This window comes from Numida meleagris, chromosome 3 (assembly GCF_002078875.1).
Source record: "Numida meleagris isolate 19003 breed g44 Domestic line chromosome 3, NumMel1.0, whole genome shotgun sequence".
In the NCBI taxonomy this organism is placed as follows: Eukaryota; Metazoa; Chordata; class Aves; order Galliformes; family Numididae; genus Numida; species Numida meleagris.
The window spans coordinates 8,500,850-8,519,412 of NC_034411.1; the positions used below are offsets into that span (position 1 = coordinate 8,500,850).

Below are 18,563 nucleotides of genomic sequence, written 5' to 3' on the forward strand. Positions count from 1 at the left end.
TTAGTATTTGCTCTACAGTAGTACTCACCATCAGTACTCACATTAACTAAGTTTTATGACCCATGTCAGGTGGATACAACCATTTTAAAATCAGGAAAGAAGAAATGTACAATGCTCTGGGGAAAAAGAGAAGTTTTGCAAATCCCCAAGTTTGTGCTTGAGAGAATATTGAGGAAAAAATCCTTTAGTCCATAATCCTGATGCTATTTTCTTGAGTCTTTCTGGAAAGAATCCTGCAGTAGAATCCCTGATTTCATGTCAAAGTAAGCACAGAAAATACTATTTGCTCATAAAACATGTTTAATTTCCTATAAAACTCAAATAACAGTGCTACTTGTTACATGGATCACTAGTAATTCAAACAGTGAAGAGAAGTGCATGTGAAAATACCCATTCTGTAAGTAAGTTCAAGCATAAAAGCCAAGAGTAATGATAACAATAATCTATACTTGATATGAACACACAAAAGATTCACAGATACGAAACTGCAAAATGTGTAACATTGCAAGCTAGAAAAATTTAATTCTTTTGTAGAGCACTTTAATGCTTAGAAATGAGAGAAAGGAAAAAAATCATGACCTCCTTAAAAAGCTATTTTTCAGAGTCCTCACACTGCCCAGGACTATCACCCCTAACACTTATTGTTATGCACTCAGATACAGTCTGCTTGCCATACTGGGCGCAGCATTTTTGCCGTCAGCCGTGCAGTCAGTTCTCAGCATTACCTAAAGCTTTCCATCTCTGTTCAGCAAGTGAAAACACCACGTGCATGTTCTCTGCATAGCTCATGACCGTCAGGAAAGCATCAGCAGAGCAGTTCCTGCATCTGATACGCATCATCTGCTTCAGTGCCAGTCCTGCTGAGCCGCAGGGGGAAGTGACAGGTGACATCACGAGTGACATTTCTGGGTAAAATATTCCTATTACTATTCATTTCTAATTGCATGTGGCCAACAAAAAAAGTCTGCCAGAAAATCAGGCTAGCAGGAGGAAGACAAGAAAAAGAACACAACAAAGTTAGTAAGGGGTATTTAAACTTTTTTTTTTTTTTTTTTTTAACTACCAAGCCACAGTGCAATACCAATGTGTTTTTTTTATTATTAACAAAGTGAGATATAAATCTGTGACTGGAAAAGGAGCTCCTTGGTGGGAAGGGCACGAGGAGGGAGACTCTCCCCCACTCACCTCTCCAGCCCTCCCAGAGCATCTGTGTCCTGCTAAGACTTCACACATAAAAACACTCAGAGAGAGAAGAAGATTGAAAGGATTTGAAGTGGGCAGGGAGCTATAGATGGTTTTAAAAGTAAACATGGTACAGAAGGCTAGAACCATTCTGCAACAACAACAAAAAAAAAAACAGATGGGCTGTTCAAAAAAAAAAAGAATGGACTGGCAGTGATGAGCACAGAATATCACCTACTGCTAATGGAAAATGAAGGCTAAAGTGAACTACTTAAGGTGTCTTTCAGTCATATTGTCAAAGAAAAAAGGCTTTTAAAGCAGAGCAATCATCACGGGTAGCTTGTTCATCTCCTTTTAACCAGGATGTACAAAGCGTACACCAGCAGCATCAAGGAGACTTTAAATGTCACTGAAAAATCTTTACTGGAGAAGTGTTTTCAAAAGCACTAAGAAGAAAGGGTTCATTATTCTTCTAAAGGATAGTAAAAATTAATTCTTTCAAGTTGTAATGAACTCTCAAAACCAGACATATCTGTGCCCCGCTAGAAAACACAAAATTTAACATACTGCATGTAAACTTGGCCTATTTATGAACCAGTTACTTAAAATTCCCCTTTCCTAGCCATATTAAGTCTTGCACATAAATTCTTCCCATTGTAGAAGAATTGATCAATGACAGTTCAGAGGTGCAAGAAGAAAGCAGTTACTCAGGGAAGCAGGTGAGCACTCACCCCAACTTCCAGCCTCCTGCTGGGCTTTGACCTAAACTCAATCCAGACCTAGAAGCATCGGAGTGACTTTAAATGCTGGAAATGCATAGCTCCTACACTGCATTTCTTTGCTTCTGTTGTAACATAAAATATTCATGTTAATTCATTGCACATCAATGCAGTTGTATACTCCCTCGCTTTCAAATGTCCAAATGAAAACTGCCTGTTCTCTTGAATCAGTCAGCTTTCTTCTACAGAATCATACCGTCACTATTCACCAAATCAAATCTACAACTGACAGGTTTTACCTTTCAGAAACGCCACTCTCTCTGATATGTTTCAGAAAGATATTAGCATATGTACTTTTGATGTGCTACAAAACTGGCTTTTTAGAACTGACATAAATATGCTAACGATCTAGTAAAAATATGTAAAAAGGTTATAAAAACTGATGAAGAGTTTCAAGTTTATGGGCTGGATCCAGCATGCAAGAACAACTTGCTCACCCTCCAACAGCAGCCTCTGCTTCCATCTTCCCAGGAGCCCCCAGATGCATGGGGAGAAGCTGAGAGCTGGATGAAGCAACCTCACAAGCTGATCGCTACCGTTTCCGTCCCAAGGGCCCCACAACTCCCCCCCCTCTGCCCATCATACAAGGGTGCAACCTGCTGAAAGCTTTTCAGCAGATAACTGATTTAATCCAAAGCTAAAGACTATGTGACACAGCAGCTCCTTAAATATAAGTTTTGACTCAAGTGCAGATAACAATAATTATCCCATGATTATTTCTGTAAATACCAGTCTCTAATACCCTTTTTGCACTGGATGTCAGGCTTGCTGACAGCTAACCGCTGCACCGTCCTCAGCAAAGAAGTTATCAGTTACGTCCAGTGGCTGTTCAAAATACATTCGCACAACCGCTCCTCTTGGGACGTGTGAAATGACACCACGCTGCTAAATTAGTTCATTCTGGTTTTGCTGTGCTCTTTGTTACAAGAAATGACAATGCTTCAGAAGGGTCTATTCTTGACTCATCTTCACAACCCCTTTATCTCTGCACAGGATGGGACAACTACGAATGTACTTGCTGACTGATGTTACTCTAACAATACATTACCGGGGAAAAACAGCTTCCAAACAGGAGTCTCTAACTGCATAAGTCCCTTACGAAACACAGTGATGGTTCTGAGTTGAGATGGAGTTGGGTTTTTTGTTTGTTTTTAAACAATGCAGGTGTTCTCAGTTTGCTCACTAATTCATTCTAATATACTTACTATAATTTTTTTCCCCCCTCCACTGGAATGGAGGGTGAAAAAAAGAAAGACTGAGAGGAAAAGTGGACTAAAAAAGTACCTTCAACAATACATACTGCCTCAGCAGGATCCCAACTCGTACTTTCATTCTAGCTTTGGTATGGCCAGACAGTTCCAGTAAAATCACTGAGTCTGCACAGGTACACTCCGCATGCTGTAAGCTACCAAAGTATTACAAAATCCAAAGGAAGCTCACTCGATGTTAATTACTAACATCAGAACTCATGTATGCTCACAGTATGGCTTGCACTGGCTATTGTTAAGAAGTGAGTTTTAAGACTCACTACTGCCCTGCAGAGAAAAAATACACCAAACTGAAAAATACATCCTGCCAGGAAAAGGAATTTGAAAAGGGGAAGCCATGCCTTCAGATATACATTACCAAGACTAAAAGGAAATGCAGAGTACAACACTGATAGAGCAACATATCTTTCCGGCAGTTAAGAGCAGATCACATAATACAACCAGTAATAAAGATCTACTTGTAAGATGAAAATGGGCATTCAGTAAAATAGAGGGGAGACTTCCCCTTCATTTGTCCTGAAACGTGAAGATGCTCAATCACTTATGGATCTGTGAATTTAGTTCCTTTTCAGCTTCTACTCGGCAGATATTATCCAATTTTAGTATTTGATTGGTTGTGTGTTTTTTTGTTGCTGTTGTTTTTATAAGAAGGACCAACTGACTTTGACTATGCAGCACATGAAATACAAATATAAATAAAATTGCTAATATGATTAATTTTATGTTTGACTTTTATGTTCTCATATTTTCCAAGCTCAAAGTAAGGAGAGCTCTAAACATGAGTATAAAGATAAAATATAAGCAAAAATTGCATTCACCACACAGGATGTACATTTGCATCCAAAGATGAAACAAGTCCAAGAACATTAAGGGGCCAGTGAGAAATCTACCGATTTGACTTGGATACAGAGAATTCAGCAATAGGTAAAATATCTCAGCACAAACATAGCTTAGTTAGGTTAACGTACTTCACAAAATAAAGCTTACCTGACCATTTTTTCCCAGTTCCATTTCAACTATTGCAACTGGAGTATTTATCTGATCAACATGTCTTGACTGTGACTTCAAATCCACTCTCCAGTTCATGTTTTTCAAGACGTTATCCCAGCAGCTTTGATTTACCAGGCTCTCGTGGATCTTCGCTCTGTGGTTTTTCCAGAATTTTGCAATAACCGCAGCTTGATCCGATGTGATGCCACCTTGCTTTTTTGTTTGGGCAGTGAGAAAAGCTTCCAGCTGATTCAAATCCATGTCAGCTGAAGCAATTGACTGTAGGGAAAACAGGGAGAGAGAAAGGGAAAAGCTTGCTTACAAGTACTCTTTAAAATTTTAAGCTGAAGGTTGTATCTTTAGGGTTTTACAAATATATTGTTGAAGGATAGCACAGTCACAGAAACAACAGCTTCCATTAGAACTCATTTTGCATGCGCCTGCACTACTTAACCCAGACTCCTGCCTCAGGACAGCTGGATCTCTAACAGTGAGGAGGAAACCAGGAAGGCCTTTGGGCATGAAGTACGGAGTAGCAAGAACATTTTCACCGCAAACTCAGCCCTATTCCCCAGTATGCCCTACGGATACCAACTGGTCTGTACTGGGTGGCTGGGGCAGACATCTGGTGCGATACTGCTGTCCTGATGGTCTGCTAGACAGGAAAGCATGTGCATGCCTTCAGCCAACGCTGGGACAAACTGGGAGAAACCTCAGCTCATTACAACATTCACCGTTTTTCCACGAGTGTTTCCAAAGCTGATAATTTTGTATAGCCTTAAATTTGCATCGCTTAACTGGCAATGGTTGCTAAATACAGCTCTGAAGAGAGAAGACAGGACGTGAAGGGAGGAAACTGTGGTTAAGTTTCCTCACTGTAATTTCAAGCAGACACTTGTTTCATACTCACACAAAATGGATGTGACTCATCTTTAACGAACACGCTGCCTCCAAGCATGCATGGATATAGAGCACAGCAAGGAGATACAAGAGTAAAATCATTGGAGAGAGTTGGCTTCTCCTGGTCAGCAAAGTGGGTAATCTTCCCATAAAAGGAGATTAAGTTGGTTAAACAGGACTTTTCCCCTCATGAACCCATGCTGGCTGCGACCAATGACTGCACTGTCTCCCAGGTGTTTTTCAGCAACTCCTAGAATAATCTTCACCACTTTCCAAGACAAAACATAATACATCTGTGCCTTTTAAAACTGCTGCTCAAAATGAGGCCTAGCATGGATGCAAGAACTGCACGGTGTTGAGGGAAGTGCCGATCTCACTCCTGAAGCCTCCCGGTAGCAAGGAGGTGACTGCAGCAGACAGCCAGTGGAGCACAAAGCACACAATCCTCATCATATCAGGATGGTCTGAAACACAAGAGCAGATTAAAAACAAGAACAAGCCCCAAACAAAGAGCTCGCGCATCACGCAAGTGGCAGAGAACAGCAGCAGGAGGTTTGCTGCTTCGAAGCAACTGAAGCCAGCAGTAACACGCACTTATCTCCAGCAGATACACCACATCCTTTTTACTGAGAGTTTATTCAAAAGAAAAAGCAAATCAAAAGCAAATCCTCATCCAAAACACAACACACACCTTGTGATCTGCAACAGGATTCAGCCTTTTATCACCCAGCGTAAGATCCGCCTCCTGAAACTTGGGTACTATTTAATTAAAGAGGGAAGCTCTGCCTTCCGAAAGTTGCAAGATGGATCAGCTGCCATCTGTTACACACTTAAGAAAATAAAGGGCTATCCATACTCAAAGCAACTGCTCTACTCTATCACAATTCCAGCTTAATCAGAGCATCTGGTAATTTATTCTAAAATTTGAGACGTCTAACATACCATTCTGTCTGTTTCAATTCACTATATCTGCATATTGACTGCTTTCATCATGAAGATATTTACCTGGAGGAACATTAAAATCTAATCATCCTGTAAGTGAAAAAAGCATTTTTTTTTTCTGTTTTAAAGGAACTATTTAGACTCGCATACCTGCCATGCACGTTTGTTTTTCCTGAAGAGGCCTGCCTATGAACAGCAACGTGAAATACAAAGGCTGCTCCAAAAGTAATGTTTCCTATGCTTTGATGTTGGCAGCATGGCAGCAGAGGTTGAACCTTCCCACCAATATTACATTTTGTTACTGTGTGACTGATGGCAGCAGTAGGGCAAGTCTGACAGAGTGGCATCGGATATGAGAGTGCACATGAAGCAAAGGGATGGAACTGCATTCCTCCATGTGGAAACAATGGCACCCATTGATATTCATCGACACTTGCCGAACATTTACAGAGATGAAGCAGCGGATATAAGCACAGTGAGGCGGTAGGTGGTGCTTTTCAGCAGTGCTGACAATAGGTCACTTCCACTGGTGCAGATCTGTACAGGAGTGGCACGCAAGCTCCTGTTCACCGCTTGGGAAAATGCATAACTAATGGTGGTGACTGCGTTGAAAAACAGCGTGTTGTAGCTGAGAATTTGCTCTATCAAATAGTGTTATCAAGCTCTTTGTAGCTGTTGTGATTTCCATGGAAATAAGTAGGAGGCCTTACTTTCAGAGCAACCTACATACTTTCATAGAATCTTTTGCATATTACTGCATCTGTGCATAGATCTGTTTGTGTGCTCTGACACCAGCTTTCCTTTATACAGATATTTCGTGCAGGTTACAGGAGTGAGGGGAAGAATATGGTGAATAAACATTCCCAAAGCCCAGCACCTTACGTAAGCCAAATCAAGACCAAGATCAGCCTGAGATTCAGTCTCCCCTCAGCTGTGCAGAAAACTGCTGTCTGTTTTATTCCTACACAGAAATCAAGTGTGTTATCTGCACTGGATGAAGCAAAGGCATCATGAATTGTGAATCAAATAACCTGGTAATTCTGGTGTGCTTGATTTTATAACTTTCAGATGCTTCACCTATGTAATTTGTGGATTTTTTCCCCCAAATTTTACCACCTCCATGACAACTCTTTGCAAGACACAGCAAGATTTCTAGCAACACTTTGCTAAGCTGGTAGAAAAAAAACAAACCACACAAAGTTCCTTATTGTGCTTGACATGATATAAACCTGACTTCTAAGCACAGCTAAAAGAGGAAGCTTAGAATCAAGCCTGCAGTTTTAAGCATAAAGATGACAGAAAATATAACTAACTAGGGCTTGTACAGGACAGTTAAACTTGCTTGTTTGGCAAAGACCATCAAGAGACTGGGAGTCAAGATTCTCTGTGACTTACATTTAAAACTTCCGTACGTTCACGTAGAAAAAGTACACTGGTAGATACACACACTTGCTACCAAAACACTATCACACCAGACAAAGGTGGAAACCACGTGTCAAAGTTAGCAGTCAATCACTGAGATCTTTTTCTCACAGACATGAGCGCACACGTACAGATAACGGAGATTACTTACTATTACAGCCAGAAGAAACACAGCTAAGAAACCGTAGCGATATTGTGATATCAGCATCTGCTTTAAATAACACACCAATACAGTCCATTGTTCAGAACAGAATCTCTCTCAGCTTGCAAACAAGGCTACTATCTAAAAGTTCATTTTAAAATAAATGAAAATAATATTCTAACTGGAAAAGAATACAAATAATTATTGAGTTCTACCTCAGCATAACTGCACAAAGATGTGACTGAAGACATTTTCTTTGAAATTCCACAACAAAGCCCATCAGCTCTAAAGGTTAGGTAAGCAACTAAACTCATTTTAATATTCTTCTTCATCCTAACTGGGAAACATTTCATAATGAGACAGGAAACCACATATATGCTACAAAGAATGACAGAACAATTAAGCTCTTTAAGCTGGTCTTCCATCTCTTGTATTGTACAGAGACTTACACAACTCATTCTTTAAACAAGCACAGTTGTACTCTGTTGCCCATACGAATGTTGACAGTTGTCTTTTTTTAAAATTGAGGAAATGTTTTAATTTAACTTGGCTAAAGATTATAGCTTAGTTATATTCTGGATAGTATTACAAATAGTTCTTTCCATTTTTTTTAACAATGCTCCTTTATTACACAGTCAGAATATCAAGTTACAGTGAATACACCTCATTGATATTTCTAAGGATTTATTTAAAGTTAAAACATGAGTCGTTCTTCTGTGTTTATAACTAAGGACAGATAAAACCCACCTGATTACAGGTCTCCCTCTCATGCTTTTAAACACTTGGAGCTTAGAATCACAGAAGTTGGAAAAGACTACTGTGATCACCAAACCCAAGCCCAGCCCATCCCCACCATGCCCACTGACCATGCCCCTCAGTGCCACATCTCCACAGTTCTTGAACACCTCCAGGGTCGGTGAATCCACCCCCTCCCTGGGCAGCCTATGCCAATGTCTTACCCCTCTTCCCAAGAAGAAATGTTTCCTAATATCCAACCCAAACCTTCCTTGGCACAACTCAAGGCCATTCCCTCTCATCCTATTGCTGTTATCTGGGATGAGAGGCTGACCCCCACCTTGCTACAATCTCCTTTCAGAGTTGTAGGGAGTGATGAGGTCTTCCCTGTATATCCTCTGCTCTAGACTGAACAATCCCACTTCCCTCAGCTGCTCTCCAGAAGACCCTTCACAGCTCTGCTGCCCTTCTCTGGACACACTAGGATGAGCATGACAGGGACAGCAAGCAGCTATTGTCCAGTCCCACTGCAGCGACCAAGGGGGTTTCACTCTCTGAGAAAAACAACGCACAGATTTCAGCATCGTTACTGAAAATTCCTCAGGAATTTGAGGTGTTGAAACCATTTTATTCACCAGCTCCTACAGCTGAATTATTTCCAGTACTGGTTCAAGAGGGATACATCACACTACCGCCAGTCACTTAGTCCAGATAAGCCGTCCAGTGCAGGATCTACCTCAGCCCCTCCTCAACCACAAGCCAAGAAGTGATAGAAGTAGGGCACCGAGGGAAAGAACCTACGCAGGATCCAAATCAGTTTGTACTGGCTATCACAAGTGATTTACTACTTCAACACACAAATCTTCAACTAACAAAGAGCAGGAAGGTTTTCTAGGAACATACACCTGCTCTTTGCCAGCAAGTAATTCCATTTACATTACTACCACTAATCACTGAAGTGACTAAGGCCTGTTTTCAGAAGTAGAGTCCATTAAGACATTTAAGAGACCATTGTTAGACGTTAAAATTCTCCTCATGTTGTATATCCCAAGATTTGATATAACATGCATTTTTTCCTGGGAAGCACAGCTTAGGAGCACCATACGATGAGCAACTGACTACAGCAGAAAAAGAACAAGAAACAGATGTGGTCATACTGACTTTTCCTCGCATTCACCTTCAGTAGATACCCATTATCTCTTAGAATATAATTCAGCCAATAAAAACATGACTTCAAATACTATTTCCTTAATGGAACAATATTTGATAATATTGGGATTTTTATATTTGCTTAATTAGATCCATTAAATGTGTGCCTTGGTACACAGAGCAGGAAAACAAAATCATTATCCCTTCTGAGAAACAGAGCCGGATAGGCATGCAATGCCAGTGGGAAACAACAACTGGGAAAATCCACTGGGAAAAAAGAACACATTTCATTTCCAGAAAAAAAACATTACTTGTCAACGATAGTGGAAGAGTTCCAAGAGCTGGCTGTGCCAGTATGTGTAGGCATTTATTGCAGATGACCCTCAAAACTGCCGCCAGCCTGCAGCACGCAGAGACCACAAGCTCGGACACACAGAGGGCTCAGTGCCAGGCTCCATGCTAACGAACTCACTTCTGCAGGCTTTTCTAGGTGGGAGTGAGAGGCTATTGCTGCATCACTAATGCTGCCATTTCGATGCTCTTCGAAATGCAAGCTTGAAAACTGCTCATCAGACACCTGGGGCATGTGCACACAGTGGGAGACCGGCTGCAGGCAGGGATAAATATGGAGCAGCTCTGAGACTTGCCTGGACAAAAAACATTGATCACTCAGAGCCAGTTCCCACTAACATGGGGGCTCCTGTGCATTTTTTTTGCCAGTTAACATCTTTCAGAAAAACACCTTTACTGGATTTCGGGCAAAGGCAGGCTGTCTCTGCTGCATACAGCTTTGGGAAGTGCAGCTTCTTCCTCTATGTTTAACAAGAAAAAGGCAACCCCACGAGAGCAGCAGGAACAAAAATGCTCTCAGCGTCTTGAGGTGCAATTGCATGCATGGGTCCCAGTGACTCCAAGCTACCCGTGAAAGCCACCTAGTCAATGTTTTATGACAAACAGCAGCTTCAAACAGGACTACAAAGACATCTCTGCAGCCCTGTGGTTTCTGGACCCTCCTTCCTAAGCGTGCTAACCAGCGTCTCTCCCAGTGGCTGCTGATGCATTCAGTCCCACAGTAGATGAGCTGTTAATACAGACATCTCCTGGATGTTAATCCAGCAGACTTCTCCATGTTTCTGAAGACAGTAGGGGTTTCTGATGACTTGGTAGGCTGTGTCCCACCAGTGCTATTTATTAGAGTCTCAGAGCTCTCCTGACAATTAGAATTAAGACAAAATCAGACGCAACAGCCTGCTCGCCTGCATTTGAAACACTGATCCATCTTTCAAAAAAAATACATAGCTCAAGGCCCGTTCACCCCAGCAAATTCGTAATTCAGAAATCCCAAATGACCGTAACAATACTTCTAATCAAAGTACAAAGATCTTAATTAAAATCTTCTAAGTCTTCACCTAATCCATGGCGTGGTCTTTTATTCAAGTTCCATACTGCATCCGATATAATTTCGGTTTGCGTTTTACTGAGCTACAATGCAGCGGAAGCAGGGATTAAACTGTTGCTTTACAGGAAAGAGATGCCAATCACTGAGCATGCTGTAATGCACTTTATTTATAAGCCTGCCGTTTATATTTTTCTCCAGCGTGTAATAGACCATCTTTAACGTCATTCTAACTTGTAGAGCCTTTGGACTCATTGCCAAGGAGACACTAACCAGGTCAGTGGGCATCCAGTGGACGCATAAATATTTCCAGGTTTGGGTTACTCTGACTTCTGTTAAGCTTTCTGCTTGGACAGGACTCACAACACACAGTGCCGAGTACATTACACAACTGCTACCGCAGATGAGAAAAAAATAAATGTACGTGCAGTGAAGTTTCAGGCAAAATTACATCCTTCCTGCATTTCTAATCTTATTAAGCTTGATTTCACATAGACTTGTCCAATGGATTGTTTCCACGCTCCTCTATTTTCTTCCACAAGATTCCTCCCCATCAAGCAAAAACCCAAAACCCAGTATCTTAATCATCTGAACACGATGTTCAACAACAGTGGTTGTGGGGGGGGAGGGGAAAGGGCATGCAGGAGAGTTTATATGCAGCTATTTTTGTCCTCGATTCCTGAACGCAAAAGAGATCCTAGTATTAGTTTTTAAAAGCTTCTGAAGTTACCAGAATTTTTTTCTCCAGCCTGTTTCTATCATCAGAGCGTGCGTCTGCCAGAAACAACAGTTTGGACTCATAATTCCCCAACACACTACTTCCTAAAATAATTTGCAGGAGGTGTCATTTTTCTGCGGCACAAAGGCTCATCTGATGACAAAGGAGGATGAGAGGCTGATTAAAACAGACAGCCACCAGATGAACCACAAGCCGAGCCATTCTCCCATGGTCAGACAGCACTTCCTGCAAATCTACAGCACTGAGCCCAAAAAGCGGCTCTCCCACCTCACCCCATCCTAAAAACTATCTCCAGCAGAAGGCAAACTGAGAATAATGGGGATTACTCTGTCTGGCCCTACTGAAAGGCTCTGTGCTTACAGAACAGGAATGAAAGAACAAGAGCTCAACCACCGATGGCATTAGTCATAGCTACATCTCCAAATGATGCCCGAGTACTCAGATTGTGAATAGATTACAAAAGCTTGGATTTTAAGCAGTAAGCATAAAAAAAAAGAAGTGCTGTCCCCTTCCTGAGTAATAGTTTCCAAATTACCTATATTATTTAGAATAGAAAGAGGAAGAGACGCGCAACAAAAGAGGCAACGGGAAGCACTTCTCAGAAAACACAGACAGCTGAGAAAAGAGGTGAGAAATAGAAAAGCTAAGGAAGTATTCCATTAATAGCAGACATGCTTGTGTCTGTGAGGTTAATTCACAAGGATTAAAAATATAAATAAATTGTCCATCTTGGCCCTTACTTAATTGAAATATATTTTAAAAATGTCTTTTTATACAAGCTTTTCTCCCCTCGAGTCAAATTCCTTGCCGTGGTTTAGAATACATTTTGCTACACGGGGTGGAGGCAAAGAAATGTTACTTTTCCAGTCCTTCTTAAACATGCAGCTATGCTACAGACAAGTTTGACAGGTTCAACCTTTTTCAAATGAGCGCGCATCCATACATGCCCCCCGAGATACGCTCCAGGAGAGACAAGCTGCCTTCTTTACCAGCCTACGAATCTTTGCAGGTTAAGTTATTCAGCCTAAAATGCTTTCTTCTTCGTTCCTCCCAAAGGAGCCAGATTCAGAAATAAGAACTTTCAACAAATGGAAGCCATTTAATGCGGCATTGCTAAAGAAAGAGAGGAAAGGGAAAAAGAAATCCAGATAGGACAGAGCAAATACCAGATGGCAAATACAAAGAAATTCAAGGGAAAGAAGAAAAGGAGAGAGACAGTCAAAGTGACAGCCCCAGAATTGGTAGCGTGACCTGGCCTTCTCTGAAGGGAGCATGTGATTGTGATTTTTTTCTCCTCCTTCCTCTTACAATACAATAAATGAGAACGATGTTTATCAGGTTTCTACAATCACTCTGGGAAAATTACCTACTCTTGTGGACTCCTGCTTCATATTTGATCTCATTTCACTTAGGAGAGTTAAAAACAGAAGTCAGATCAGCTCATATTTTGAGGGGACGCAGAAGAAAAATTGTAGCCTTACCACGAATGCAGAACAGGGGAGACAATAGCAAAGCTTACTGCAGTACTCTGCAGGCAGTTCTTGTAAGTAAATCAGGCTATGTACTAACTTGCTTTATTATGAACCAAGCATAGAAACCAGAATTCACCTTGATTTTTGTTGATATTATCTTGATTGTTTGCACCTTAAAATGTCATTAACTCTGCTAATTTCCACAGTTATATTTGGATATTAGCTTCCTGTATAGTAAGGCATAGGTAATCCAGCAGCAAACAACATGAAATATTTGAATCACACCCTTCAATCATATCGTATCTTGCCATATATTGTGATTTGGAGCCAAATTCTGACTCAAGGCTCTGCTTTCCCTCTTTTCACAGCACTATTGTATGTTATCTGCTGTATTACATTCTGAGCAATAGGTGGAGTTGCATTTTCCTACCTGGGAAAACAGTTCCTGTACACGTAAACCAGGCTCACACTGCCCCTACCAGGATCTGGGAGCAAACAGCTGGAAACCACTGCAGCCCAACTCTTAACTCTGCAGACACATTTAAATAGCAGCAGAGAGATCAGCATGTAAAGGAGACAAGTTTACAGACTACACAGCTTGAAGCGATACAGAAGCAAGAGTGTTTTACCATCTGGTCATTCGTCACTATTTTGACAACTCATGTTACATGCTGACAGTTTGACAGCGAGAGGTAAGCTTCCAGCCTCAGGGTACCAGACAGCAGGTCTTCCTCTCAGCATGTCTCAGGGTCCTGAAGGAACTGGCTGATGCGGTTGCCAAGCTGCTCTCCATCGTATTTGAAAAGTCACAGCCGTCAGGTGAAGTGTCTGGTGACTGGAAAAAGGGAAACATCACCCCCATTTTTAAGGAAGGGAGAAAAGAAGACCTAGGGAACTACTGAGAGCCTCACGTCTGTGCCTGGGAAAATCATGGAGCAGATCCTTCTGGAAGCTATGTTAAGGCACATACAGGCTGAGGAGGTGATTTGAGACAGCCAGCACAGCTACACCAAGAGCAGATCGTTGCCTCACCAATCCGGAAAACTTCTACGATGGAGTGCCAAAGGCCAACTGATACCATCTACCTGGACACAGGCAAGGCCTTTGACATGGTTGTGCACCACACGCTTATTTCTAAATTGGATAGATATGGATAGGAAGGCTGGACTATTCGGTGGATAAAGAACTGATTGGATGGTCATAGACAGAGGGTTGTGGTCAGTGGCTCCATGTCCAGGTGGAGGTCAGTCACAAGTGGGGTCCCCCAGGGGTCCATCTTGGGACTGGTGCCCTTAACATCTTTATCAGTGACACAGACAGTGGGATCAAGCGCACTCTCAGCAATCTTGCTGATGACACCAAACTGAGTAGTGCACTTAGAATCACAGAACCATTAAGGCTGGAAAAAACCACTAAGATCATCACATCCAACCACCAACCCATCATCACCATGACCACTAAACCGTGTCCCCAAGTGCCATATGTCCACATTCCTTGAGCATTCCGTCTTCCTGCAAATGTATTCTTTTCCACAAGAAAGAACAGAATAGATTTCATTAGTCATTAATTCCTTGGATTCAGAATAAGACCCTACATGCCCTTCCTAGCTGGAACGCATACTATCATTTATCACAAGCAGCAGTTTCCAACCACAGTGATGTTTCTTAGAAGCTATTTGGGGGAAATAGGAGGCCTTTAAAAGCAGCACTGTGTTTTCCAGAGAGAAATCACAGCAAGTTACAGAATCGGGGGGACTTGGACAGGCTTGAAAAGTGGGTTCACAGGAACCAAAAGTGGTTCAAGAAGGCCAAGTACAGCATTTTGCACTCGGGTTGAGGGCAATCCCAGGTAAGTGTACACTGGGAGAAGAACTCAAGAGCAGTCCACTGGAGAAGGACTCGGGGGTCCTGGTGGATGAAAAGCTGGACATTAGCCAGCAGTGTGCCTGCTGCCCAGAATACAGATTGTATCAACAGAGCGGTGGCAGCAGGGTCAGGGAGGAGACTGTCCCCCTCCGCTCTGTCCTCACGATGCCCCATCTGCAGTACTGCATCCAGGCCTGGAGCCCCCAGCACAAGAAGGATGTGGAGTTGTAGGAATGGGTCCGGAGGAGGGCCACAAAGATGCTCAGAGGGCTGGAGAACCTCTCCTATGAAGAAAGGCTGAAGGAGTTGGGCTTGTTCAGACTGGAGAAGAGAAGGCTCCCGGCAGATCTTTTCAGTACTTGAAGAGAACTTACAATCAGGAGGGAGACTGACTTTTCACATGGTCTGATACTGATAGAGCAGAGGGGAAATGGTTTTAAACTAAAAGAGGCGAGTTTTAGGTTAGATACTGGGGAAATTTTTTCCATCACAGGGTGGTGAGGCCCTGGCACTGCTGCCCAGAGAGCTGTGGGTGGCCCAACCCTAAAGATACTCAAGGCCAGGTTGGATGGGCCCTAGGCAGCTTGAGCTGATGGGGGGTAACCAGCCCATGGCTGGGGTTAGGGCTGGGTGAGCTTTAAGGTCCGTTTCAACCCAAGCCATTCCACATATGATTCTGTGTACAAAGCGGGTTTTCTTCCTGTCAGCTCAGTGTAACATAAAACATGTTCCCTAAACCACAAGCAGTCATCCTAGTTGCTAAAAGCAGAGGTTTTATGAGGGCAAGACAGCAACAAGCCAAACTCTGCACTGTGGGAACTGTTCTGCATGGGTCCTGCTCCCACCATGGTGCTGGAAACCATCACCAGTGCCTGGAAGCAAAGCCCAGGCTGGGATGGCTCAGCAGGAACCACTCCTCACTTTCCCATAAAGACTTAAATACTATGTGCTATACACAAAATGCTCTTAGAACTAAATCTAATAAATATTTTCAGAGAAAAAATAAAGCTAAAGACTTACTGAAATAGGCAAAATATCAAAGCATTCTCCAATCAAATCACATTAAATATTTATGACTACTTTCATTAGCCCAGAGGGAATTCTCCATTTCAACAAATCTAGATCAAGTCACTTACTGGTCAAGCAATCAGGTTTTCCAGTCAATCTGCAGGAACAGCTCTCCACTGCCATGCCTCCATGGACCACCTGCGCTGCACCTGAGAGCAGGCCGTGCACGGCAGTGGTTTCCAGAGCTTGCAGATAAGCCCCTCAGTCAGAACTGTTGGTGCTCTGCAACACTTAGCTCTGGGTTTCGCTACTATAGGCCCCAACAGTGAGACTCTTTAACACTCAAACTGTGCTATCTTGGAACATTTATGTCACCAGAAAGCATGAATTCACTTCTCCCATAGCTTTCAGACAAGAAGGGTTGCTTGTATTAACAAGCTCCTTATCGTTTGTCCATTTGAGCAAGAAAATTTCTCCAGCACTTACGTTTCATTACAAGGCTGTTTAGAGATTTTCATGACATGTCATAAAAAGAATCCAGTAAACAACGGCACTTCTGCTAAGCAGTGAGCAATCAGCATTCTTCCAGCCTTGCTCTCAGCAAGCCACAGCCAGATCCGTTGCTTTGTCTTCGCCATGCACAGAAACCAAACAGAGGCACACACGGCACACGTGTGGCCACATGTCACACAAGAGGAGACATGTCCAGAAACCATGCAGACATCCCTTCTGGCTCCTTATAGCTCTCAAGGTGTGAATTTTCTCCTCAGAGGCCCAGGCTCTGCTGCCCAGAGAGCTGTGGGTGACCTGTTCCTGGAGGTGCCCAAGGCCAGGTTGGATAGGTCCCAGGCAGCCTGAGCTGGTGGAGGGCAGCCAGTCCACGGCAGGGGTTGGGGCTGGGTTGGCTTTAGGGTTCCTTCCAACCCAACCCATCTTATGATCCTACAAAAACCAAATCTGTCATTCAGGTGCATTAGTAGGGCACTAATTTCTGACCCCTCTGTTTTCTCATTTCTATCTCTGCGCATACATGGACACGTGCACACCATACATGTCATCATCTATGAGATTTACACCACGCTGCCTAGATTTGTGGTTTCTTCTTCTGTAGAAAACAGAAGTTATACATGTTTTGTTTGCTTCAAAAAAAAACTAAAATCAGGTTTTATGAAGAAATACAGAAGAAATCAAAACTACTTCAAATATATAAATATTTGTACAGTGTTTGAGGATGTACTGTTTATATAAATACTCCTGAGTTTTACATCAATTACACTTGAACCAGAAATGGCAAAAAGAGCATGACTGAATCACACATTAGACACGACACTCTGAAGAGAGACAGCAGAGTCACACGTAAACTTCAGACTCAGAGTAAACACATCTGTTGCCTTCCTGCCTTTCACTAAAATTCTACTTCAGCACCTGCATGTATCTTAAGAGCATGTTTCATAATCCTAACATCACAGTTTATGGAAAACACAAAGCATGAAGAGAAAAACTACCCACCAAGCTGAGGTAAGAATCTTTTGGCAGAGATACAAATACATCTCAACAAGAATGAGTTTAACCTCATTTGGAAAAAATTAGGAATGTCACTCCAACTATACCTGTATTGCAATTTTTACTGTTAGAACTGAGATGAAGAACCAAGCTTTCCAAAATATGTTAACATCCCAAATGAGAGAATTACAAAAATATCCTTTACAATTGAGGTCTTCCAGTTTCCAGTCTGATATGACTTTAAAAAGTATTAATATGTAGAGTAAAAGTTACTGTGTAAAAGTATTTATGATTATCTATAATGATTAAAAAACAAAATGAGTAAAATATTCAAGGCTTCTCCTTTAAGGAAGTCACTCACTTCACCTTGTCCTGAAGATGAAGCTCCTCTAGGGATGAATTTGAGGTCTTTTCAGTAAGCTGTAACCAAACCTTCCACCAAAGGAGAAGCTCACAGACAGCACAGAGAGATGAGTTCTGATTATGCTGAAATTCATTAGTCCAGCCTGGTTGCTTTCTATTGGCCTTAGCAAGAGTCTAGTCTGACTGAAGACTAAAGAGTTGGATCTTGCTTTTGAAGTTCATTACTACAAATTGAACACTTCTACTTTTCTTAGTGTTTGTCAAACACATCCTTTCTGGACTATATCTGAAAAGGGAAAGACTCCCTTAGGATTCACATGCGGTTTTATGCCTTTATTTCAATAACACTTATGCTCCATTTCCCATTCCCAAAAGAATGGTGGAAATGCTGAAGAGGATAATGAAGTCACTGCCATTTCTTCAGTTCCAGTTGTTTCCTGGACTAGTATTAGTTGCCTGTCTGCTATAATTCAACCTGTGAAAAGGGAGGGAAAAACATGAGTCGCCCCTTTTTTCCTTCTATTTGATACACGACTAAGAACTAAAAGAAAAACAATAAAATATCCGCACTTTAATGGAAGAAAAACAATTTTGAGCAATACAGAGCCTAGAACACCTATTACATCAACAACGCAAGTTTGCCTACTTCTTTTCATTTACCACTCGGCCATAGATAAGACCTTGATAAACTCAAAAAGTGGGCCCATG

At 42.0% G+C, this 18,563-nt stretch overlaps 1 protein-coding gene across 1 annotated transcript in view; it reads right to left on the reverse strand.

The window, feature by feature from the left end:
- The window catches only part of COMMD1 (copper metabolism domain containing 1), a 67,186-nt gene that overhangs the window by 45,403 nt on the left and 3,220 nt on the right, over positions 1-18,563 (reverse strand). The window contains exon 2 of the mRNA XM_021392950.1: positions 4,217-4,498. Within this exon, the coding sequence (XP_021248625.1) occupies positions 4,217-4,498 (282 nt within the window). The remainder of the gene's footprint in view (positions 1-4,216; positions 4,499-18,563) is intronic.